We start from the raw sequence: 26,663 nt of genomic DNA, 5'->3' as shown, positions 1-26,663 counted from the left end.
ATCCAACTTGAAATGGTTTGTTTAGACGCCGGCCGCCAACCTGGACGGGCCAAATCAAACCTAATAAATAATGCGTCAGATTTACGGAGGGAAGCCGTCTGGTCCACGTAAACCTTAAGAGCCCTGACTACATCCAAGAACTTCGAATTTGGAGAATCGTCTTTGAAAACCGGAACCACTATCGGCTGATTTATATGAAAAGCAGTCACTACCTTGGGAAGAAAGGATTTCTGCGTGCGTAACTCTGCCCTATCCTCATGAAAAATTAGGAAGGGGGGATGACAGGATAAGGCACTGAGCTCCGACACTCACCTTGCTGAGGCGAGCACCAACAGCAGAACCACCTTCCAGGTTAAATACTTCATTTCTACCCTGTGTAAAGGCTCAAAGGTTTCAGACTAAAGGAACGTTAAAACTAAATCCAAATCCCAAGGTGCAGTGGGCGGTACGAAAGGAGGTTGAATTCTGATGACTCCTTGTAAAAAGGTCTGAACATCTGGAAGCAAGGCCAATTTCCTCTGAAAGAAAACTGACAATGCAGATATCTGTACCTTTAAAGAACCTAGACGAAGGCCCGCTGTTAGACCGGCCTGAAGAAAAAGGAGGAGACGTGATGTCCTAAAAACTGCTGGAGGATAATTACATCTCTCGCACCAAACAACATAAGCCTTCCATATGCGATAGTAATGCTGAGAGGTTGACATCCTTCCTGGCCCGCAGCATAGTGGGAATCATGCTGGACGGGATCCCCCTGCTTCTGAGGACGGCCCTTTCAGTAGCCAAGCCATTAAACGAAGCCGCCGTAAGTTCTGATAAACGAACGGCCCCTGCAGAAGAAGATCCTCCTGAAGGGGTAGGGGCCAAGGTACGTCTATTAACAGATTGTGTATTTGCGAGTACCATGCTCGCCTGGGCCAATCTGGTGCTACTAGTAGTACCTTGACTCCTTCTCGCTTGCTTCTCTGGAGCAAGCGTGGAATGAGAGGAAACGGAGGGAAGACGTAGATGTACTGGAAGGGCCATGGAGCTGACAGTGCGTCCACCGCTGCAGCTTGACCTGGAGTAGAAGACTGGTAAATGGTGATTTACTCTTGACGCCATGAGATCGGCTTGCGGACAGCGCCACCTCAGAGTCAGTTGATGGAACACCTGAGGATTCAGGGACCATTCCCCCGGATGGATGTTCTGCCGACTGAGATAGTCCGCCTCCCAGTTCTCTACTCCCAGAATGAATATTGCAGAAATTGCTACTGCAAATTCCTCTGCCCACATCAAAATCCTGCTTACCTCCCTCATAGTGGCTCTGCTTTTTGTGCCGCCTTGTTTGTTTATATAGGCCACCGCCGTGGCATTGTCTGACTGAACTCAGATCGCCTGACCCCTCAATATGGGCTGCGCCTTCCGAAGGGCATAAAACACTGCTCTCAACTCCAGCACATTTATGGATAGACTTGCTTCCTGTTGAGTCCAGAGCCCCTGAAAATGCCTTCCCAGGGTCACTGCTCCCCACCCTCTTAGGCTTGCATCCGTGGTGAGGAGTATTCAATCCCACATCGCAAAACTTCTTCCCGCCAACAGGTGAGAGGGATTCATCCACCATATGAGGTATGTTCATGTTTGCAGCACCAAAAGAACCCTCTGATGTAGAAACAGGTGGGACCCTGACCACTGGGAAAGAAGTTCTAACTGAAATGTTCGGGCGTGAAATCTTGCGTATTGTATCACCTCGAAAGCTGCTACCATTTTGCCGAGAAGACGGATACAGAGATGTACCAACACCCAGCGATGCTGTAAAACCATGCGCACCAGGTGCTGAATGGGGGCAACCTTGTTCTGGAGCAAAGATACTTTTCGTTCCCTGTGTCCCAGAAAAAGTAGGCGTTGGGTGGGGATCAGGGAGGATTTTTTGAAATTTAGGATCCATCCGTGCTGTAAAAGCACACTCTGCGTTAGATGAATGTCCTTTAACAGGCGATCCCGTGACGAGGCCTTTATCAAGAGATCGTCCAGATACGGAACAATGACAATACCCTGACGATGCAGCAGGGCCATCATTTCTGCCATAATCTTTGTAAACACCCTTGGTGCTGACGAAAGACCGAAAGGCAGGGCCTGAAATTGAAAATGCGAGTCTAGTATTGCAAAACGAAGAAAAACCTGATGAGGGGGCCATATCAGTATATGGAGATAAGCATCCTTTATATTGAGGGACACTAAAAACTTGTCTTTCTTGAGACTCGCAATCACGGATTGGAGAGATTCCATTTTGAATCTGAAGACGCGCAGATAAGGGTTTAATTCCTTGAGATTGAGGATGGGCCTCATGGAGTCATCCGGCTTGGGCACAACGAACAAACTGGAATAAAACCCTTGACATTTCTGGTGGGATGGAACCCTGACTATTACCTGAGACAATAACAGTTTCTCTATTGCCTCCTGAATAGCTACACGTTTTTCCGTAACCTGAGGTAAACCTGTCTTGAAAAAACGAGAGGGAGGCTGTATTCTGAACTCCAGCTTTAGTCCCTGAACAATGACATCCCGAACCCAGGCATCCTGACAAGACTGGTTCCAAATGTCCTTGAAACGTAGGAGTCGAACCCCTACTCTGGGGTCCCCCAAATGAGAAGGGAGAACGTCATGCGGTAGGCTTTGCAGCTGCTTTATCCTGCAGTGAGCTGGAGGCAGCTGAAGACAATGCTCTACCCCGGCCTCTGGTACCCCTGGAGAATGCTGGGCCTCCTCTGGCATGCCCTCTAAATCTCCCAGGGGCATGAAAGGACCGAAAGGACAGACCTGCCGAGGGTCTTTTGGTAGGAGGGGTAGCAGATGGTAAATAAGTGGACTTCCCACCTGTAGCTTGTGAGATCCACTTATTTAATTACGAGCTGAAAAGAACCTCCCCTGTAAAAGGAAGAGCCTCAACTGCTCCCTTAGACTCTGCGTCTGCTTGCCACTGACGCAACCACAGAGCCCTTCTAGCTGACACAGCCAATGCTGAAGATCTGGCGGATAAACTGCAAATGTCCTTTGACGCTTCCCCCAGGAATGCAGCTGACGCTGCAATCTGCTCAGCTAACTGAATGAGGTCATCGGGTTGTGCATCGGACCAAATCCCTTCTGCTAGCTGCAAAGCCCAATTCTCAATGGCTTTGTTCACCCAACAGCAGACTTGAGCCGGATGCATCAAAACCCCTGCTAGTGTATAGAGATTTTAATGTCTGTTCCAGCTTCCTGTCGAGGTCTCCTTTAAATCAACAGCACCCGGCACTGGAAGTACTGTCTTTTTAGAAAGACGGACTACTGATGGGTCTACCGCAGGAGGAGTTTCACACAATCTCCTACTGTCCTGCGGAAAGGGGTAATAAGAGAGATACTTCTTGTTCATTTGAAATCTCTTATCTGGGTGTTTCCATGCAATAGAGAGAATCTCATCCAGCTCCTCCGATGCTGGAAAGGTAACGGACTGCTTAACCCTTTTACCAAAAATAGCCGGTTTTGCAGTTACCTCTACCTCCTCCACATGTAACACCTTTCGTACTGCTGTAATCAAGGCCTCTACCCCTTGTGATGCAGGTTCAATTTCCTCAGTAATCTGAACCTCCTCCTCCTGCACTTCCCCCTCCTCTTGGTCCTGAACATCCTCTTCGTCTGATTCATCATAAGGTAGGGGCTTATGAATCAACCTTTTATTAAGGACCTTAGTAGATGCAGAGGGAGTCTGGGACATTGCCTTTGTAAGACCCTCTACCGATCTTGCTAGAGATCGGGCCCAATCTGGTTCAGCTGCTGTCTGATTCAGCCTCTCCCTGTCTCTGCGAGCTGCTTCCAACTCAGATGACAGGTTGGATATAACTGATGTTAATTGATCCGACCACATAGGCTGGCTCACATTAACAGAGTCCTGAGGCTGAGACATGCAATTATCACACAGTAAGGAAGCATTAGGCTGTCCCTGTGTGAATTTTTCCCCACAAGTCTTGCAGGAAAAGGCCTTTTGGGCTGTCTTAGACCCCTTGGTAGACATTACTGTTACCACACACACACACACACACACAGAAAAAAATGACAGTAGTAATCACAATCGCACCTACAGTATGACTGACTGAGAAGGGGCACAGAGGGGGATAAGCAATGCACTGAACAGCGCTAGTTGAATAACGCTGCAACAATAATAGCAAGGGCTGATAACTGAGTACTAGCCTGACTCCAGACACAGCCTGCCTTCACTTAGTAGTGCTCCAAAATATCCCCACAGCATTCTTTAGAAGCGCTGAGGCTGATGGGAGGCAGAAGCAGAAGAAAAACTTAGGCTCCACCCCCTCACTATGGCGCCCTCCGCGCGAGCGGCAACTGTGAAATGCCCACCTATTATAAAGTCCTGGCTCCTCTGCTAACCAGGGGACACTAACCTTGACCCTGCCTATGCTGACAGCGGCGGGCATGTGCTGTGGGAACCCGCTACGAGCACTGCAACCAGCACGTATCTGGGTTCCCCAGAGACTGAGGTCTCTGTAGCAGGGGACCTCAGCGCAAACCCTTGTGCAGCAGCGGTGAGGTCTCCCCCGGCACCATCCATCGGTGTAGACACGCAGGGGCAGTGGGCTGCCTGTCCATCCTCCTGCTAATTGGAGGTCATTCTTTCTATTAAAATAAGCCCTAAACAGGAGATCAACATCCAGCTCCCAGGACACACTTTTTTAGACTGGCTTGGGGGGTATAGAGGGGGAGGAGCTAGCTACTGTTAGTTTTTTTTAAGGTGCCAGCTCCCAGTTAACCCACTCCTATACCCCATTGTGTTGAGACTCCAGTGTCCCCTAGTGGATGAAGGAGAAAAATGGTTTATTGTACAGGAACTGTGGGACCCAACGTCATCTGTCACGGTTAATTAGACGCAATTATGTGACCAGGTTACATGACATCAATATGCTAAATCACACACTTATGAACAACTTACCAACAATGTGCCTATACTCAAGTATACACTTCAGTTGTCAGGTTAACTTGTGGAAACACTTGACATATGTGAATACGTGAAAATGACTGAATAACTCAATACTCTTACTTAATTTCTCTTACTCAAGAAAATAATATATTCAGTAAATCAACATTAACTCAGAGCATGTCCATGTACCTGTGCACAGGTTTGGAGTCCCTCTTTTATGTGTACCGGTATGGATATATATGCATATATATTTAATTTTAAATGTGTCACCATAGTGGGGGTAAGTTCCTGTCCTGGCAGTGGGCACACTGAGTGGAGAAGGTTATTCCAGAGACACGGTATATTAACTGTGTATATTTCCGCTACTCTGGGGCGATACGCTATTCTTTGAGTCCAAGAGGTAATCTATCAAAGCTGTTATGCAGAGTAAGGCTCTGTACAATTATCCAACATGCAGTCCTAGTTTTGTCTGCTAGGTGGTACTATCCTCCACACTTTTCTTACATCACTCTTTCTAGCACAATTTTAGAGCACCGTTCTTCAAAAACATGGAGTGACTCCTGGCCAGTTATCACACTGTCTGTCCTCAACTGTATATATATATGTATATATATATATATATATATATATATACACATAAGATGCTATGCCATTGAAAGAGAGTTTGTATGTTTTAGCTTCCCTGCCACTGCTGGGTTTACAGTGCTCATGTGAATTCTTACAGGTTTCTCCTGCTGGTCTAACTCCAAAAGATCACTGATCTGTAGGGTGTCACAGGCAGACAAGGATTGTACTGGAGTTGGTCTATTCATTTACTAAGGTTGGGTGCTGGGACATAACAGAAGAATATTACTGGCTGACAATAAGCTACCCTGTGCCTTAGAGTAAAATGAGAGCTTCCTACACTCCAGAACAATTCAACTGAGGTGTGTGTAAGAGATGCATGAATAGTGTCCCTTCTTACTTGTATAGGATTTTCCTTGGAAGCATGCCAACCCACCTCCCAGGGTTGTCACAGGCTGCTGAAAACAATGTGCTGGCTCTGTATTCATTTCTTCCCCTCTCAGGGCTCTCTCTTGCTGCAACTACCCCTAGTCCTCCATATATGGGCAGCAGGGTGTCACTGGTAATGGGGAAGCTTTACTCTGGCTGCTCTGCCTGTTTCCTCTCAATGGGGAATTTCTCTCCTGTGTCTGCCCAGGTCTCTGCAATATCACTGAAGAAATCAGCACACTTCAGTCTGCAGCCTGCTTTTCTTGCTGCTGAGATCACTGCTGCTCTCACTGCACAGAACAAACCAGCAATGGCTGCTCTTCCCAGTCTGCCTCAGTGTTCTCTTTCCTGTCTCTGCTGCTGCTCCATCCAATAAGGTGAGGAGTGCTGGCTGTTCCCTCATTTACACCTCCCCCTGCTGCAGCCAAGTTTTCCAATGAGGAGGGGGGAGGAAGACTAAACCTGGCCACACACTAGACCAACTTACATCCAACCAGCCAACTTGTTGATTGGTTGGAATGAAAATCTGGTAAGGAATGGGAGTAACTGATGATCAGCAATTTGCTCCTAAATACCAGAAAACAGATGAAAATGGACGTTCAGACAAGTTTGTTAAATGTTTGATCTAAACAATTTGTTCAAACAACAGTTTTTGTCCATTTTCCAGCGTTTGGGAGCAAATTGCTGATTGTCATTTGCTTTCATTCCTTACCAAATTTTCATTCCAACCAATCAACTAGTTGGCTGGTTGGATGTAAGTTGGTCTAGTGTGTGGCCAGCTTAAGTTGAGGGCTTTGTGCTTGTGTGCCTATCAGTCCAGGGGCACACCACTCATATTTTAGTGGCACAGGGAGGGCTATGTGAGTTCTCCCAGGCTATAGGATAAAATATCTATTTTATTAATGTATATACTGTGGGCTGTCATGCACCCTGTAATTTCTGGGGGTACCACACTACTGTAAATAGAAAGCAGTTAAATGTAATGTATAAAGCAGAACTGATATAGATGCAAATGTATAATAATAATAATAATAATAATAATAATAATAAATAATCTCACATTGAAAGTGACAATGGATGATATTATGAATGATAATGGATGATATTTAATGTCCTTCAACATTTCCCATTGATACTTTGAAGTTAAAGTGCTATTTTGATATGTACTCAGTCAACTGTAATATGAAATTAAGGTAAAAGTACAAAAATTCAATATTTGTTATTGGGTATTTCTGTGCATATGTACTAGAGGCGAGCACAGATCCCTGTGTTTTGGTTTTAAATCATCGTATTTTGGTTTTGGTAGAAACCACCCTCAGTTATTTTGGTTTTGGATTCCTTCAAAAATGTATAGAACCAGCTAAAATAATTTTGGCCTGTTTTTTGTTCCTGCAGTATATATAACATCAATAATATTCATTTTCAAGTTTGACCACCTAACATCTCACAATATAGATTTCACCAATATTGGCCAAAAGCTGCAGCGGGCTGGTTGGCTAAACTAAATGATAGTGCAGCGGCACAAACCAATGGCAATTTAAAAGAATATAGCACATCTATGAAATATAGTGGCACTGCACTGGCAGACAGGATGGTAGAATAATAAACTATACGACCCTACAGAATGTTTTCATTAATCCAATAACTAATAGACTAAAAGTAAAAGCATAGTAGAAAAAATAACATATTATCGAAAACTTTTCCAAACAGCAAATCACTGACCACAAACCAGTACAGGTGATTGCTGCTGGAGTAAAGTCTGGTAGAAAACTAGATTGCCATGAAACTTTATTCAAATAGCAAATCACAGGCCCGAGGCCAGTACAAGTGATTGGAGGTGGAGTATTTAGTGGAAGGGAAAATATTTATTACTATAAATCCTAAATGCAGAACAAAGTAATAAAAACCAAGCTTCCAAATGTAGGTTTTCAAATGCAAACCAAATCCAAACAGCAAATCACACGCCTCAGGCCAGTGCAGGTGATTCAAGCCAGAAATAGGTGGACATTCGCTTATGTAAAATAAAGTATACTGATATGGCACAACAAATTCAAGACACATAAAAAAATTAATATACATTTTATATAAAAACAAGATAACAATATTTGACACAATTGTAAAGCACATAAAAATAAATGACATTAATTGTGAATATACCAACTTGGTGTGATGTACCAGCTCAGGTATGCATATTTACTGGATATATATTTTTTAAGATGGACTACAAGTCCCAGGACAGAATTGAAACCTACTGTATATAGAGCTATTTTGGCACTTAAACATATAAAACTGAAAGCAGTAAATGGCTGAATGAAAAATTAAGAACTGCAAGTCTCGGTAATTGGATATTGTAAATAGTGTTGATGGATTTGTCACATGAGAAGGGTCCACCTTACCAGTATAATCTTAAAGTGTATGACGGAGCCACAACACCCAGTAAGTACAGTATTTGATTGCTTACTGGCAGATATCCACTGTCCTTTAAACATACTTCCCTGGAATTATATATTATTATTTTTAAAATTAGAGACTTGAGATTTTTTTTAAACCAGAAAAAAACATTTATTTTTCAGTTCTTATTATTTTGGGGTGCTGTTGATGGGGCTAAAAAAACTAGTAAGTACAATAAAATACACTACATTTCAAGCACCAACAATCTTCTCTTATCTGACTTGAATTGAAAGACTTGAGATTGTTTTTAATCAGAAATAGATGTCTACTTTCAGACCTTTATTATTTTGGAGAGTAGCTGACAGAGCAACAAAACCCAGTAAGTACAATATTTGACCCCTTCCTGGCAGATATACACTGCCTCTCAAACACACACAATTTTCTCTTGAAATATCAACATTTTGTTAAACGACTCAATTTTTTTTTTAAACAAGAAAAAGTATTTTTTAGCTCTTATTATTTTGGGGTGTGGCTGACGAGGTCACAGTAAGTACAGTACCAGTACCACTTCCTGACATATACACTTCCTCTCAAGCACAAACAATATTCCCTTGTAATATCTAAATTTAATTAAAAGACAAGATTTTTTCAAAACCAGAAAAAACTGTCTTCTTTGGTGTTGAGCTCACTCCGACATTCCACAGTATTGTTTGGTCAGCTAAGCTTGCAATCACAGTACTGTATCTGCCCCTAAAGCACAAGATATACTCTTCAGATGTGTACTGTACACAGTAAGTGCAGCTCAGGCTCAAACACAAGCAGTTTGCTAGCAATAGGGGCATATCTAATTGTGTTTGAGGTTTAGAAAGGTAAAAAACCTCGCTCCTCTCAAGCCCAATTGTTGAATACCACGGGTATGCGCGATCCCGATACCCATGGTATTCAAGTAAAAAAAGTGGTCTCAGGGTTTTCAGCTCAGCGGCTCCCGGGGGCCTCCCCTCCAACTTGTCACTGGGAAGGGGGCTGCTGGGAGTCCTGGGGGCAGGTGGGAGTCCCAGGGGGCTGGTGGGAGGCGTAAGTGCTGCTGGGAGATTTAGTTCTCCAAGCTCCCGTTACAGGGAGGTGGGACACACACTGGGGGTCACTCACACACACAAACATATAAACACTCACACACTACATACTCACCGCTAAAGTAGGAGCCTGGGTCCCGGTGCTGGAGGAAAAAGACACTGCTTCGGAAGGTACTGTAAGTAATTGAGGACTAATTAAGTTGATTAGAAACTTCCAATTGCTTAATTAGTACCGCTTATTTTCAGGCTCATAGTGATGAATACATGTCTCGTTACCAGTAATGATTATTTTTAAGAAACTTTCATCTTCCTTAGAGCAGGGGTTTCCAACCACAGTCCTCAAGGCGCACTAACAGTCCAGGTTTCAAGGATAGCCATTCTTGAGCACATGTGTCTTAATTAGTACCTCAATTATTTTGATTTAACTATCTGTGCTCAAGCCTGGATATCACTAAAACCTGGACAGTGAGTTGTTTCAGTACCCATCTTGCACAAACCTTTCAAACCCCAAGTCTGTTGTGGATTATTGCATAGGCAGAGTCATGGCTGATTTGCAAATGATGTCACTATCCAGCAGAATCAGTTCACGTGCACGCTCAATGTTCTCATCCGTCGTGGACGTGGACGGGCGTCCGGTTCCTTCTTCATGGCTGACACTTGTATGACCTTTTTTGAACTTCTCTATCCATTCATATGCACTTCTTTGCGACAAAACACTTTCTCCATACTGTGCACAAAGTCTTCGATAAATATCGGCACAAGAAACACCCTCAGATCACAAATAAAGTAATCACTGCACTCTGCTCTTCTTTCAGGCAAATCACAAGTGGGGCAGCCAATTTTTCTTTCACTGCAGCCACAATGAACTGACGTAACACATTAAAACCTGCACAACAGTAACAGGGGAGACAGCGACCTAGTACGGAAAGCATTGATAAGACAGTGCGGCCAACAGAAGTTTTAATATAACTGGAGTGCGGATAATTTTTTACTCACCCTCGTGTGTATATATATATATATAAATATATATGAAAAATATATATAAAGTCAGTGCACAGATTTTGACGAAAAACCCAAAGACTCCTGTCTGAATTCCACTTGCACAACAAGTAAAAGTCTGTTTAGCCAATGTATAGCAACAGAATGTTCCGTACACGTATTGCACCACTGGCCACCTTGGTATTGTAATAATTACTCGAATCCAGTCGGGAAGTATCTAAAAACAAAATAGAAGAATGCGGGGGCGCCACATCGTGCATCAACAAGGTAAAATTCATTGGCAAGTAAAACAAGCAGAGCGTGCATACCACATCAAGCGGTTAACCACCGTGGAGTTTGACAGCAGAGTAACCGAATGGTGCTCCCAGCCGGCGTCCTGAATGTCTCCAGGACCTCTTCACCAGATCACTAACCACAGAAAGACAGATCACCAGGCCACGCCTCTATGCATTTCGTCACTAGGACTACTTGCCAATAAATTTTATCTTGTCGATGCACGATGTGGCGCCCCAGCATTCTTCTGCATATATATATATATATATATATATATTAGGGGTGTGCACCGGCCACTTTTCGTGTTTTGTGTTTTGGTTTTGGATCTTTCTTCGTGTTTTGGATCTTGATTGGTTTTGCCTAAACCACGCTTCGGTGTTTTGGGTTCTGGGTTTTGTGTTTTGGATCTGTATTTTTTTTTAAAAAAGCATAAAAACAGCTAAAATCACAGAATGTGTTGATTTTTCTGCTCCTATGCTATTATTAATCTCAAAAACCTTAATTTCCACTCATTTCCAGTCTATTCTGAACACCTCACACCTCACAATAGTGTTTTTATGTCCAAAAGGTTGCACCGAGGTAGATGGATGACTATGCTAAGCGAAAACGAGTGGGCGGCACAAACACGTGGCCCATCTAGGAGTGACACTGCAGTGGCAGACAGGATGGCAGTTTGAAAACTAGGCCACAAACAGTACATAATGCAAAGAAAAAAAAAAGGTGCAAGATGGAATTGTCCTTGGGCCATCCCACCCACCCTTATGTTGTATAAACAGGACATGCACACTTTAACAAACCAATCATTTCAGCGCCAGGGTCTGCAACACGACTGTGGCTGAAATGATTGGTTCGTTTGGGCCCCCACAAAACAAGCTGGCAATTAATCTGTCCCTGCACAAACTGGCTCTACGGACGCAAGATGTCGTCCTCATCCTCCTCATTCACCGATTCCTCACCCTCTTCAGTGTTGTGTACATCCTCATCCTCACAGAGTATTAATTCGTCCCCGCTGGAATCCACCACCACAGGTCCCTCTGTACGTTCTGGAGGCTGGTCTCCCTGGAAGAGTTGATAATTCATTTTTATGAACATCATCTTCTCCACATTTTGTGGAAGCAACCTCCTACGCCTTTCGCTGACAAGGTTCCCGGCTGCACTAAACACTCTTTCGGAGTACACACTGGAGGGGGGGCAACTCAGGTAAAATAGAGCCAGTTTGTGCAGGGGCCTCCAAATTGCCTCTTTTTCCTGCCAGTATGGACTGTCTGACATGCCTACTTGGATGCTGTCACCGATGTAATCCTTTAACAGACAGACGCACGCTTGTCGCTGCTGCTTTGAGGATGCAGGTGCGGCTACAGCCCACACATTTCACAAAGACAGAAAAAAAAAGAAGAATTTTTTTATTGTTTGTGGAGCGCACTTTGAGGGTTACACCACCCTTTAACAGAGAGACGCACGCTTGTCGCTGCTGCTTTGAGGATGCAGGTGCGGCTACAGCCCACACATTTCACAAAGACAGGTAAAAAAAAGAATAATTTTTTTATTGTTTGTGGAGCGCACTTTGAGGGTTACACCACCCTTTAACAGACAGACGCACGCTAGTCGCTGCTGCTTTGAGGATGCAGGTGCGGCTACAGCCCACACAATTCACAAAGACAGAAAAAAAAAGAAGAATTTTTTTATTGTTTGTGGAGCGCACTTTGAGGGTTACACCACCCTTTAACAGAGAGACGCACGCTTGTCGCTGCTGCTTTGAGGATGCAGGTGGAATCTAGACAGGATTTGGAACCAGGGACACACTACCTCCATCAATTGTCTAAATCCCACTGCACTAATGGCGGATACCGGACGCACGTCTAACACCAACATAGCAGTCAAGGCCTCAGTTATACGTTTTGCTTCAGGATGACTGCTGTCGTACTTCATCCTCCTCGCTAGGGACTGTTGGAGGATCAATTTTTAGTAAAAGTAGTGGTGTTCCTACTTCCTCTCTGGGATGATGAACTACTCCCAGCAGCAGCAACAGCACTAGGAGGAAGTGGTTCTTGATCTTTCCCTATTTTATTTTTAACGGAGAAAGTTTGGTCCTCCATTTATGTTATATTGATATATACGTGTGGCTAAGGCGCACACAAACACAGAAAATATATTTTTTTTTTGTTGGAGACTAGTGCACTTTGTGTGTTACACCACCCTTTAAGAAATGAGCCAGCCGGCCCTTTTCTTATGGGACACAGGCGCACGCTTGGCGCTGCTCATTTGTTGATGCACGTGCAGCCACAGTGCACACAATTCACAAACACAGAAAATATTTTTTTATTTTGTTTGGAGTGCACTTTGGGGGTAACAGCACCCTTTAGCGGTCAAGCCAGCTGGCCCTTTACCTATGACACAGGCGCACGCTTGGCGCAACTTTGTTGATGCACGTGCAGCTACTGTGCACACAATTCACAAACACAAAAAAATATATTTTTTTATTTTGTTTGGAGTGCCCTTTGGGGGTTACAGCACCGTTTAACTGACAAGCCAGCTGGCCCTTTACTTATGGGACACAGGCGCACGCTTGGCGCTGCTCCTTTGTTGATGCACGTGCAGCCACAGTGCACACAATTCACAAACAGAGAAAATATTTTTTTATTTTGTTTGGAGTGCACTTTGGGGGTTACAGCACTCTTTAACAGTCAAGCCAGCTGGCCCTTTACTTATGACACAGGCGCACGCTTGGCACTACTTTGTTGATGCACGTGCGGCTACTGTGCACACAATTCACAAACACAAAAAAATATATTTTTTTATTTTGTTTGGAGTGCCCTTTGGGGGTTACAGCACCCTTTAATGGACAAGCCAGCCGGCCCTTTACTTATGGGACACAGGCGCACCCTTGGCGCTGCTCCATTGTTGATGCACGTGCAGCCACAGTGCACACAATTCACAAACACAGAAAATATTTTTTATTTTGTTTGGAGTGCACTTTGGGGGTTACAGCACCCTTTAACGGTCAAGCCAGCTGGCCCTTTACTTATGACACAGGCGCACGCTTTGCACTACTTTGTTGATGCACGTGCGGCTACTGCGCACACAATTCACAAACACAATTCACTGGGGCTTGCGGTGGACAAGACCCTACCACAAGGGTCTCGTCGCAAGCCCGATGGTCGTGATGGTCGCCAGGCCGCCCGCTAAAGCTGTGGATGGTCGCCAGGCCGGTAAAAAAAAAAACCATCCCGCCCTGATTCAGAGCGAGCGCTCGCAAATAGCGAGCACCTCTGAATCAGGGCCTAAGGCCCAAGGAGTCACAGTGCTTGTATAGCCAGAGGGCTACGGCCCAAGAAGTCATCATGCTTGAATACACAGAGGGCTATGGCCCAAGGAGTCACGGTACTTGTATACACAGAGAGCTATTTCCAAGGAGTTACGGTGCTTATACACACAGAGGGCTGTTGCTCAATTGAGTCACAGTGCTTATACACACAGAGGGCTATTGCCCAAGGAGTCACGGTGCTTATACACACTGATGGCTATTGCCCAAGGACTCATGGTACTTATACACACAGAGGGCTATTGCCCAAGGAGTCATGGTGCTTATACACACAGAGGGCTATTGCTCAATTGAGTCACGGTGCTTATACACACAGAAGGCTATTGCCCAAGGAGTCACGGTGCTTATACACACAAATGGCTATTGCCAAAGGAGTTGCAGTGCTTATACACACAGAAGGCTACTGCCCAATTAGTCACAGTGCTTATACACACAGAGGGCTACTGCCCAATTAGTCACAGTGCTTATACACACAGAGAGGGCTACTGCCCAACTAGTCACTGTGCTTATACACACAGAGGACAACTGCCCAAGAAGTCATGGTGCTTATAGACACAGAGGGCTATTGCCCAAGGAGTCACGGTGCTTATACACACAGAGGGCTATTGCCCAAGGAGTCATGGTGCTTATACACACAAAGGGCTATTGTCCAAGGGGTCATGGTGCTTATACACACAGAGGGCAATTGCCCAAGGAGTCACGGTTCTTGTATACATAGAGAGCTATTGCCCAAGGAGTCACAGTGCTTATACACACAGAGGGTTATTGCTCAAATGAGTCATGGTGTTTATGCACACAGAGGGCTATTGCCCAAGGAGTCACAGTGCTTATACACACAGAGGGCTATTGCCCAAGGAGTCACGGTGCTTGTACACACAGATGGATATTGCCCAAGGAGTCACAGTGCTTATACACACAGTGGACTACAGCCAAATTAGTCATGGTGCTTATACACATTGAGGGCTACTGTCCAATAAGTCACAGTGCTTATACACACAGAAGGCTACTGCCCAATAAGTCATGGTGCTTATACACACAGAGGGCTATTGCCCAAGTCTCAAAAATATGGCAGTTCAACTTCCAACATGGCATATCTAGGATACAATCTGCTCCTAACTTTACCTCCGTTCACTTTTTCTCCATCCAAGGTTATTAATATACCCCTTATTGACTAAAAATGCTACCTATACCATGAGCACGTCAAACATTGAATGGATAGTGGCAGACAGGATGACAGGTTAATTAATTATATGACCCCATATTACAAACCAAGAATGTTTTCATTAAATAAGAACTAGATCAGAGGCTTGAGGGAGGTAAAATATGTATGTAGTTGAAGATAGGGAAAGGAAGGAAGGATTGATTCATTTGTAAATTTAATTGAATTTTGGATTCTGAAGCAAATTTATGATGGAGGAAAGGTATCCAACAGGTCGGGTTTTCCCGCCAGGGTTGGATCCCAAATTGGGGAAACATCAGCATCCAATTTTGCGGGTTTTGGATTTGATCTGTTTCTGCTGAGAAGTTGCAGGAAATAAGGCCTATATGCCTAGAAAAAAAGCTGGTGATGGATGACATTGCAAGATACAAAAGAACATGAACACCCCAGTAAGGTACAGTAATATACATTACACTACCTGTCAAACAAACACAATCTTGGCAAATGAAAGGTGGTGCAAGATGGGATTGTCCTTGGACCCTTCAACTCACCCCTATGTTGTATATTAAAAGGGCATGCACACAAGCCAATCACTTCAGTGACAGGGGCTGAAGTGATTGATTTGTTTGAGCCCCTACAAACAAGCTTCCAAATGGCTCACAATGATATCTATGAACAAACTGGCTCTACAGAATCAAGATGTCATCATCCTCACCCTCATCAGTGTGTACAACATTTTCATACAGTATTAATTCATCCCTGCTGGAATCCAACAGTACAGGTGCCTCTAGACTTTGAGGTAATTGTCAGTAAAGGTCTTCCTTGTGGAATGTGTAGTTCATTTTGATGAACATCATCTTTTCCACATTTTGTCTCCTACACTGATGATGCTGACAAGGTTACTGGCTGTGCTGAAAACTTTTTCTGAGTACACACTGAAGGGTGAGCAGCTTAAATAAAGTAAAGTTAGTTTGTGCAATGGCCTCCAAATTGCCTTTTTTCCTGCCAGTAGTCAAAGAGACTGTTTAACATGCCTATTTGGACACTATCATTAAAATAATTCTCAACCATTCTTTGAATGGTGACCATATCAGATGGAGTCATGGTAGAGGTGTCACTAATTTTAGGAAATCCTTTTAGACCCGACCAGATGTCAAAATGTTGTGTTGATTAATCTGCATGACCAGTGGGTATCCTAGGAAAGCTGAGTTTTTTGCTGGCAGCTGAAAGAGGAGATGTTTCCATGTCACATGCTGCTTGAGCTGACAACTTGCTCGCCAAAAGCTCTTTGCATCTTTTACAGCTTAAACCTAGGATCACCTAGGATCAAGCACAGTCGCCAAAATGTATTGATCCAATTATAAGATGCTGACAACCCTTTGATCCTAACGAAGTCAATAAAGGACTTGATCTACAAGTCCAACATACTTAGCAGAATCACTTCATGTCAGCTCCTCCTTTAGTTTCTCAAGCTGCTTTTATAAAAGTCTAGTTAGGGGAATCACCTTACTCAAACTGGCAGTGTCTGAACTCACTTCGCAGGTGACAACTTCGAAGAGTTTCAGCATCTTGCACAACTTGGAAAGTGTTCTCCATTAGGCTGGAGTAAGGTACATTCTCCCTATGTCATGGATCATTGTGTACTTTGGATGGCTTTTTGCTCTTCCTCCATCTGCTAAGCATAAAAAAGGGTGAAATTTTACCTTGTTACTACCTCTTGCTTCAAGCTGGTGGCAGGTAACATGTAGCTGTTCTTGCAGGTGCTGCAATCTTCTACATGCAGCTGCTGAATGCCGAAAATGTCCCAAAATATTTTGGCAAAGACAGCATATCCTAAACACCACCATAATTTTTCAATAAATTCTGCACCACCAAAATGATTGTATGAGCAAAACATGGGACATGTTCGAAATCACCCAGCTTTAATGCTCTCACAATATTTGTGGCAGGACTACTTCCGATCATTATTAAGGATATTGATGATGAAGATTTTGGTGATGAAAATTGCAGGTGCTTGGATCTAGCAGAGAGAATGAATCTAGCTGAAACTGGACAGCTTGTTGTTACTTTTTTATCATTAGTTTCTGATTTTGCCAAAAATGTTAGAAAGAACTGCAAATAATGTAACAGGGAGTAGGTTCCTAGATGGTTAAAGTCCCTACCTCTACTTTCTCTGGCTTTACAAAGGCTACAGATAGCAAGAAAATTGTTGTCCGGAATTGAGTAAAAATAATTCCACACATAAGAGGTAGATTTTTTCGTCTTATGCCAAGGCATGACAATGGCCTTCTTCTTATCACGGCCAAAAACTGGTGCCTCACTTACACAAAGAACACCCTCATCATCAACATCCTAGCACCTGTGTCAGCTACACAAATATCCCCTTTATCCTATTGCCCTTCCACCATAGCATCCTCAATGTCTAGGTCAGCATCTTCTTGACTTGTGCTGCTCATCCCTACATTTGCAGAGGGTGCAGAAATGGAGGAAGGAGGCTTCTCTACAAGTACAGTATCAGAAAGTTCAGGCTCACATATAGCACTTGCGAACACACTTAGACTCTCCAAAGGGATATGTGACATTTCTGAACAACATACTGTTTGTTCCACTGCCTTTAAAGGTTTTTTTCACAACTAATATTCCGGTTTTAATTTTTTTTTTGCACCTCTTCTATGGTAAATTTACTAAGATGGGAGTTCTATTAAGAAGTGATGTTGCCAAAAGCAACTAATCAGATTCCAGGTATTATCTTCTAGAAGATGCTAGATAAATGAGAAGTAGAATCTGATTGTTTGCTAAGGGCAACATCACTTCTTAAATAGAACTCCCATCTTAGTAAATTTACCCCATAGAGTGAGACAGTGTTATGTTCTGGGTTGTTTGTGGACCCGGGTGGTAGCAGGAGCGATCACAGAAGCAGGTTTGAATATAAACCTAGGTTTTTTAATAGGTGCTTGAGTAGACATAAAATATGGCAGTAAATAAAAGTCCAGGTATATATAAACATGCACTAGAGTTCTGTGGTGGGAGTAATGGGTTAATGTCCAAGTAGAAACAATTAGAACTGTCCAGGTGTGCAGGTAGTGAGACTGGAATAATCTACCAGGTATGTAGGTAGTGATGCAGGAAAATAATAAGCCAGGTATGCAGGTAGTGAACTAAGGCAAATGAGCAGGATGTCAGCAGGATCAGGCACTCAGGTATGGGCAAGGGTGGTGGAGGAAGCGGGGTAGTCCAGCGGAAGCTAGGAGCTGACAGGCAGACTGGCAGACAGCGAATTTCACAGGAACAGGATAAGCACAGAGAACTCCCTCTCAGCTAGGCTGAGATACACGTTGCACTGGTAAAGAAGGAAGGCACTGAACCTTCCTAAATACCCCATGCCGTGCTGTTACTGGCCGGAGGGAACATGTGACTCACCAGGATTGGCCAGCCGCATCACATGGCCAGAAGGCAAAATGGTGGCGCCCATGCCAAACGGAACAGAGATGCCGCCAGGCCTTACCAGAGCAGAGGGACAACAGGCCCGCACAACAACACGCACAGCCAAAGCCCCCCGCCAGACACCAGCTCAGCCACCAGACAGCCCGCGCCACAACGACCTCACAGGTAACACCCGCCTAGCACCATGCTGAAATACCCTGGCCGTGACAGTACCCCCCCCCTTTTGGGGTGGCCTCAGGACACTCACCAGGCTTCTCCGGATAGGCAGAATGAAATCTCCTGATAAGCGTGGGAGCATGGACATTACGAACATCGGTCCAGCAACGTTCCTCTGGACCGTAACCTTTCCAGTCCAGCAAATACTGTAAATGACCTCTGCGTAGACAAGAGTCCAGACCTGGGTGACCTCAAACTCAACTCCTCTCTCCGTCTGAACTTGAGGAGAAGCAGGTAGAGCATTATGGAACCTATTCAGAACCAGGGGCTTTAATAAGGAAACATGGAAGGAATTAGGAATTTTTAGGTATGGGGGTAACTGTAAACGATAGGCCACTGGATTAATGACTTCTGTTATGGTGAAGGGACCAATGAAGCGGGGTGCAAATTTAATTGAAGGAACTCTTAGACGAAGATTCTGGGTGGACAACCAAACCTGGTTTCCAACTTGCATGCGTGGAACTATTCTACGCTTCTTATCGGCCTGGGTCTTATAGCGAGAGGATGCCTTCAGCAAATCAGAACGTACTTGAGTCCAGATGGCAGCAAAATTCTGCACCATGTCCTCCACGGCCGGAACATCAAAAACAGGCAGGCTTCGGAATTCAGGAACACAAGGATGAAGGCCATAAACAACCTGAAATGGCATTTGGTTAGTTGACGAGTGGTAGGAAGCATTATGTGCAAACTCGGCCCACGGCAGCAAGGCAGCCTAATTGTCCTGGGAGGATGTCATAAAGATTCTTAAGAAAGTCTCTAGATCTTGATTAACTCTCTCAGTGGAGTCGTTGCTTTGCAGATGGTAGGCCGTGGAAAAGTTTAACTTCACTCGAAGAACAGAACACAAAGCCCTCCAGAATTTTGCAGTAAACTGCACACCATGGTCAGAGACAATTTCAGCAGGAAGGCCATGAAGATGAAATATGTTTTGAACGAACAACTGTGCCAGGTCAGGAGCAGAAGGTAACTTCTTCAAAGGTATATAGTGGACCATCTTAGAGAATCGATCTATTAACAACCCAGATAGTATTGAAGCCTTGAGAGACTGGCAGGTCTGTGACGAAATCCATGGAGAGATGCGCCCATGGACGTGATGGAGTAGGTATTGGAATCAATTCCCCAGCTGGAGCTTGTCATGATGATTTATGCTGGGCACAGGAGGAGCAGGAAGAGATGAACTCCATTATATCTGCCTTCATAGAAGGCCACCAATAGTGTCTTTTCAGGAACTCCAAGGTCTTCCGAGTGCCCTGCGAAGCGAGAGGAATGTGCCCAAGTGAGAAGCTGCTTCCTTAATTCCGGGGCCACAAATGATTCTCCTGTAGGAGGCTGAACCTGTAATGCGGCGAAAACTCTTGATTCCAAGACAGGGGTATTGCTTTGATTTTCAGATTGATCATCACAGAGAAGAGATCTCAATAGGGCATCAGCCTTCTGATTAAGTGCTCCAGACCGGAAGGTCAGGGTGAACTGAAACCTGGCAAAGAATATTGCCCAGCGCGCCAAACGAGGAATCACACATTGAAGGTTTTTGAGAAATAGGAGATTTCTATGGTCCGTAAGTACAGTAAATGGAAACTTAGCGCCTTCTAGCAAATATCTCCATTCCTTCAACGCCAACGTTACAGCTAGTGGTTCTTGCTCACCTATGGCGTAGTTCCTTTCGGCAGGTGAGAATTTTTTAGAAAGGAACCCACAAGGATGGACTCGATTGTCCTCATAACGTTGAGACTTGACTGCTCCCACAGCTTCAGATGAGGCATCTACTTCCAACAAAAAAGGCCTGTCCAGTTCTGGTTGTCATAGAACAGGTGCTGAGATAAAGGCCTGTTTTAGAAGATGAAAAGCAGACTCTGCCTCAGGTGACCATTGGGCAGGATTAGCACCTTTGCGGGTCAAGGCTGTAATGGGAGCCAGCAATGTAGAAAATCCCTTAATGAAGCGTCTATAATAATTGGCGAAGCCCAACAATCTCTGGATGGCTTTCAGTGTCTGAGGTCAGGTCCAATCCAAAATTGCTTGTACCTTTTTGGGGTCCATTACCAAACTGGAGCCAGAAATTACATAGCCGAGAAAAGGTACATTGGGCACTCCAAAGACACACTTCTCCAGTTTGCAATAAAGGTGGTTCTCTCTCAAATGGGTCAAAACTTCTTTAACATGTTCATGATGTTTAGCTACAGAGGATGAAAAAATCAGTATATCGTCCAGATAGACAACAACTGAAACATATAACAGGTCCCGGAAAATCTCATTAACAAAACTCTGAAAGACAGCAGGGGCATTGCACAATCTAAAAGGCATTACTAAATATTCGAAATGTCCATCTCTGGTATTAAAAGCGGTTTTCCATTCATCGCCAGCTCGAATACGAATGAGATTGTAAGCCCCTCTCAGATCTAATTTAGAAAAAATGACAGAGCCATTGACCCTATCAAACAACTCAGTAATCAGGGGAAGAGGGTATCGATTCTTTACAGTAATGTCAATAAGGCCTCGATAATCGATACATGGTCTTAAACCACCATCCTTCTTGCCAACGAAGAAAAATCCAGCTCCGGCAGGTGAAGTAGAGGGGCGAATGAACCCCTTTGACAGGTTGTCCCGGATGTACTCGGTCATGGCTTGAGTCTCAGGCAAGGACAGCGGATAGGTACGACCATGAGGTGGTATGTTATCAGGTATCAAATCAATTGGACTGTACCATTCCCTATGAGGAGGTAAAATATTTGCTTGCTGCTCAGAGAACACGTCGGCGAACATCTGATATTCCTTGGGAATGGCAGAAGAAACTAATGGAACTGTCTTTCTTACAGGTCGAATTTTTGGAAGACAGGATTTCTGACAGTCCATACCCCATGATAGAATCTGCATAGAACTCCAATCTATCCTGGGATTATGTTGACGCAACCAGGGTAGACCAAGAACAATTTCTTGAGAGGCCTCTGATATCACCAGGAATTTTAGGGACTCAGAATGAAGTGCCCCAATTCGGACCAATACTGGTTAAGTCTCCTTGGTGACTATCCCGTTAGTTAGAGGGCGTCCGTCTGTAGAGGTCAGAGAGATGGCATGGTTGAGAGACAAACAAGGAATCTGAAATTTATCTATGAAACTAGACGTTATGAAATTTCCGGCTGCTCCCGAGTCAAGTAGAGCAGTAGCAAATACATGGGTTGGGTTTAAGATCTAAAGCTAGGGTAATCGTGAAATCTTTAATTTTTGGAGACGGGCTCATAACTCCTAACTTAATGTCTCCAGGGTCAGTTAGGATTTGGCATTTCCCGGTTTACGGGGGCAGGAGATCAGCAGGTGACCGGACTCTCCGCAGTACAGACAGAGGTTCTTTTGCATTCTTCTCTGACGTTCTTCTTTGGAGAGGTGTTTATGATTCACCTGCATAGGCTCCTCTTCAGTAGGAGAAGGAATGAGACAGGTAGAAATGGAGGGGGCAATTGACCTTTGCTGGTCAGTTCTGTGTTTTTCAGCCTGACGTTCCCTGAAGCGTAGGTCAACTTTGATACACAATGAAATCATGTCGTTCAGATTAGTAGGAAACTCTCGAGTGACTAGATCATCCTTTAGTTAGTCTGACTACCCATGCCAGAAGGCCGAGGTGAGGGCTTCCTCATTCCATTTGAGCTCTGATGCTAAAATGTGAAATTGCACGGCATATTGACTGACAGGGTGGACCCCTTGTCTCAGTGTCATGATGTTTGATGATGCTGATACAGTACACCCAGGTTCATCGAAAATCCTCCTGAAGGATGACACAAAGCCTGCGTAATTATCCAGCAGCGTATCTGAGTGCTCCCAGAGTGGGGAAGCCCATTCCAAGGCCTGGCCAGATAACAGAGAGACTATATAAGCCACTTTAGTTCTTGCAGTTAGAAAGTTGTCAGGCTGCAGGGTAAAATGTATGTCACACTGATTTAGGAATCCTCGGCAGAGTTTAGGGTTGCCGTCAAATTTACTTGGTAAAGGAAGATGTAAGCTGGAGATGACCTGCCTCCTGTATTCCCAGATGCTGATGCGGATGTGGTTGCTGGTACTCCAGGGGTAGAAAAGGTAGTTTGTAAACTATCCTGTCACTTAGACATCTCTTGCAGGAATTGAGCCATCTGATGCTGCATGTTTTCCAGATTTTCTAAACGACCAGAAATGCACCGGAGACAAATCCACTCCTGACTCCTGATCCATGGCCGGCTCCATGGGGCCAGTGCAAACTGTTATGTTCTAAGCTGTTTGTGGACCCGGGTGGCAGCAGGAGCGATCACAGAAGCGGGTTTGAATATAAACCTAGGTTTTTTAATAGGTGCTTGAGTAGACATAAAATATGGCAGTAAATAAAAGTCCAGGTATATATAAACATGCACTAGAGTTCTGTGGTGGGAGTAATGGGTTAATGTCCAAGTAGAAAGAATTAGAACTGTCCAGTTGTGCAGGTAGTGAGACTGGAATAATCAACCAGGTATGCAGGTAGTGATGCAGGAAAATAATAAGCCAGGTATGCAGGTAGTGAACTAAAGCAAATGAGCAGGATGTCAGCAGGCTCAGGTACTCAGGTATGGGCAAGGGTGGTGGAGCAAGCGGGGTAGTCTAGCAGAAGCTAGGAGCTGACAGGCAGACTGGCAGACAGCAAATTTCACAGGAACAGGATAAGCACATAGAACTCCCTCTTAGCTAGGCTGAGATACACGTTGCACTGGCAAAGAAGGAAGGCACTGAACCTTCCTAAATACCCCATGCCGTGCTGTTACTGGCCGGAGGGAACATGTGACTCACCAGGATTGGCCAGCCACATCACATGGCCAGAAGGCCAAATGGCGGCGCCCATGCCAAACGGAACGGAGACGCCGCCAGGCCTTACCAGCGCAGAGTGACAACAGGCCCGCACAACAACGCGCGCAGCTAAAGCCCCCCACCAGACACCAGGCCCGCCACCAGACAGCCCGCGCCACAACGACCTCACAGGTAACACCCGCCTAGCACCATGCTGAAATACCCTGGCCATGACAGACAGTTTTGCATCGCCAAGTGAGGCAGAAAATGCCTGACTGACAGCAGTTGCAGAACCACCACTCAGAAATAAAGGACAAGGCCTGAGACTTTCCTTGCCACTGCGTATGGTGTATGGCATGATGGCAATTTTACGTTTTTCTGCCAGAAACATTCCCTTTAGTAAAGGTGTTTTTTCTTTAGGAATGTAGTAAATTATGCTTTTTTGGACTTTAGATGACCTAAATGAAAGCCTCTATGCTATGGTGGTGGTGATGTTAGTAGTGGTAGCAGCTGCAGCGCTAGTGCTTGGTTCCTGCTGCTCTATTGTTGACTGATTGTTGTGTTCCATATCACCATCTGAATTTTCTTTAAAAAAATATATAATTTTTATTTTCACAAATATGCCCAGGGACTGCGATACACTGCGCAGATTACCTTATACACATCCGTACTACTTAGCAAGTCTGCAAGAACATTGGTAACATTGAGTACCATCGCAGCCTCACACACATTTGCACAAGGTCAAACCTTACTCAGAAATTGCAAACCTCATCACACGCAGTAAAAGTCCAAGCTGCGAATTGCATCGCAGTGGCTAATTTATTCATGCCTCTGTAACAGCATTCAAACGCACTGAGAAGCCTGCATTTCGCCAACCACCTCCCCATCACCACCCCCAAATGGTCTCTTCCTGTCAACAGTGGCATAACCAGGGGGGTCGGCCGGGGCTTGTGTCCTGGGCGCCGCCAGCTGCATTCCAGGCCCGTTAAAGTTAGTGTAGTGCGGCCCACAGTAAGTACGGACCTCACTACACAATAACAAACATACCACCACCGGTGCTGGGTAGTACACTCGTACTACCCGGTGGCGGTGTGTTTGTTTTAGCAGCCAATGAGAGTCAGACAGACTCATGAGCTCCACCTTCCAGCTCCCACAGTGTGTGATGGGAGAGACGTCATGACACCCAATATCGTTTGTCCTGTACTACAGAAAGTTAAAGGGAAATCTATCAATGATATCGTTGGTTGTGTAGCTCATATCGGGTGTATGCAGCTTTACACTGTTACTTCAGTAGAGTCAAAGTTACCAATTATGTACACTTGTTTGTACCATTCAAATGGCTGCTCTATGAGAAAAAAATAATTCAGTTATATTCCCAAATTATCTGTTAGTTGTGATATTTCTCACACTTTATACTATATAGTGAAATTCACAAAGCCCTAATTAGTTTATTCTGTGTATCTTGTCCTATTTGCAGGTCGGACAATAAATTCTCTATTATACCTTATGATTCCTCTGCTAGGCTGAATAAGATCATTTTTTTTTACCAAAAACAAGTATTACATAACAAAATAATAAATAAAAGGAATAAAAAATAAGCAATATAAAAAAAAAACATTTTTGTGGTCAGTCATACTAATTGGAGTACATTTTGGCTATTTCCCACGTTTAACAAAAAAAAAAAAAACTATTTAAAACAAAGTTGGCCCCATAGTAATTTTCCAAGCCTTTTAAACCACTATTTACATTTTGTCCCCCTTGGGTCCTTCGTATCTCTCTCATGTACATTTGGGGATTCTTGCACCAATCCAAATCAATACTGGTGGTAAGAGTAAAGAAGCAGGACCCAGTTCTTGTGGCCAGACACAGGGGACTGATAAAAAAAAACACTAGCATAAAAAACATACCTAGACCTGATGGCAAGTGCAGAGAGCAGACCCAGTCCTCATGGCTAGTGTAGAAAGCAGACCCCAGTCCTTATGGCTAGTGTAGAAAGCAGACCCCAGTCCTCATGGCTAGTGTAGAAAGCAGACCCCAGTCCTCATGGCTAGTGTAGAAAGCAGACCCCAGTCCTTATGGCTAGTGTAGAAAGCAGACCCCAGTCCTTATGGCTAGTGTAGAAAGCAGACCCCAGTCCTTATGGCTAGTGTAGAAAGCAGACACCAGTCCTTATGGCTAGTGTAGAAAGCAGACACCAGTCCTTATGGCTAGTGTAGAAAGCAAACCCAGTCCTCATGGCTAGTGTAGAGAGTAGACCCCAGTCCTCATGGCTAGTGTAGAGAGTAGACCCCAGTCCTCATGGCTAGTGTAGAAAGCAGACCCCTGTCCTCATGGCTAGTGTAGAGAGTAGACCCCTGTCCTCATGGCTAGTGTAGAGAGTAGACCCCAGTCCTCATGGCTAGTGTAGAAAGCAGACCCCTGTCCTCATGGCTAGTGTAGAAAGAAGATCCCAGGAATGGTAAAAAGGGCACAAAGCAGATCCCAGACCTGGGGCAACTGTAGAAATATATCCCAGTCCATATGGCTAGTGATTTAGGTAGAGATTTATCAAATATTGGAGAGAGATAAAGTGGAGAGAGTTAAAGTACCAACCAATCAGCCTGTAAAATACCTGTTACAGCAATTGGTTGGTAGTTTATTCTCTTCACTTCATCTCCCTCCAAGATTTGATAAATCTTAGACATTACACTGTATAACTTTTCTGTAGTATGGACTTACTGTATATTTAATGTAAATATCTGTTTGATTTGCTTGGGAATTAACACATTTATTAAGGTTGTTTTTTTGTTGTTTTTTAGGTTGTGAATGGATATTTTGTTCATTTTTTTGCACCCACTAAATTGGCTGATGTACCAAAAAATGTAATTTACGTCATAGACAGAAGTGGATCAATGTGGAATGCAAAAATGGAACAGGTAATCTGAGCTCCATAAATTGAAGCTTAATTGCAGAATGTGTGCTGTGACAATACACTCTTCAGGACAAAGGAGCCTTTCTAATATTTGTAGCACATTAGTCTGCATATTTGCCTTCAATATTCAAAACAGCAGTGGTGGATTGTACCTA

General features: G+C 44.3%; 1 protein-coding gene across 1 annotated transcript in view; it reads left to right on the top strand.

The window, feature by feature from the left end:
• The window catches only part of LOC148511924 (inter-alpha-trypsin inhibitor heavy chain H3-like), a 163,334-nt gene that overhangs the window by 49,220 nt on the left and 87,451 nt on the right, over positions 1-26,663 (top strand). Inside the window, exon 8 of the mRNA XM_088482479.1 lies at positions 26,396-26,512. Coding sequence (XP_088338605.1) covers positions 26,396-26,512 — 117 coding nt within the window. The remainder of the gene's footprint in view (positions 1-26,395; positions 26,513-26,663) is intronic.

The sequence above is a fragment of the Taudactylus pleione genome, unplaced genomic scaffold (genome assembly GCF_031769625.1).
Source record: "Taudactylus pleione unplaced genomic scaffold, aTauple2 ptg000289l, whole genome shotgun sequence".
Classification (NCBI taxonomy): domain Eukaryota; kingdom Metazoa; phylum Chordata; class Amphibia; order Anura; family Myobatrachidae; genus Taudactylus; species Taudactylus pleione.
Note: the sequence above shows the minus strand (reverse complement) of the source record. Positions and strands in the feature narration are given on the sequence as shown.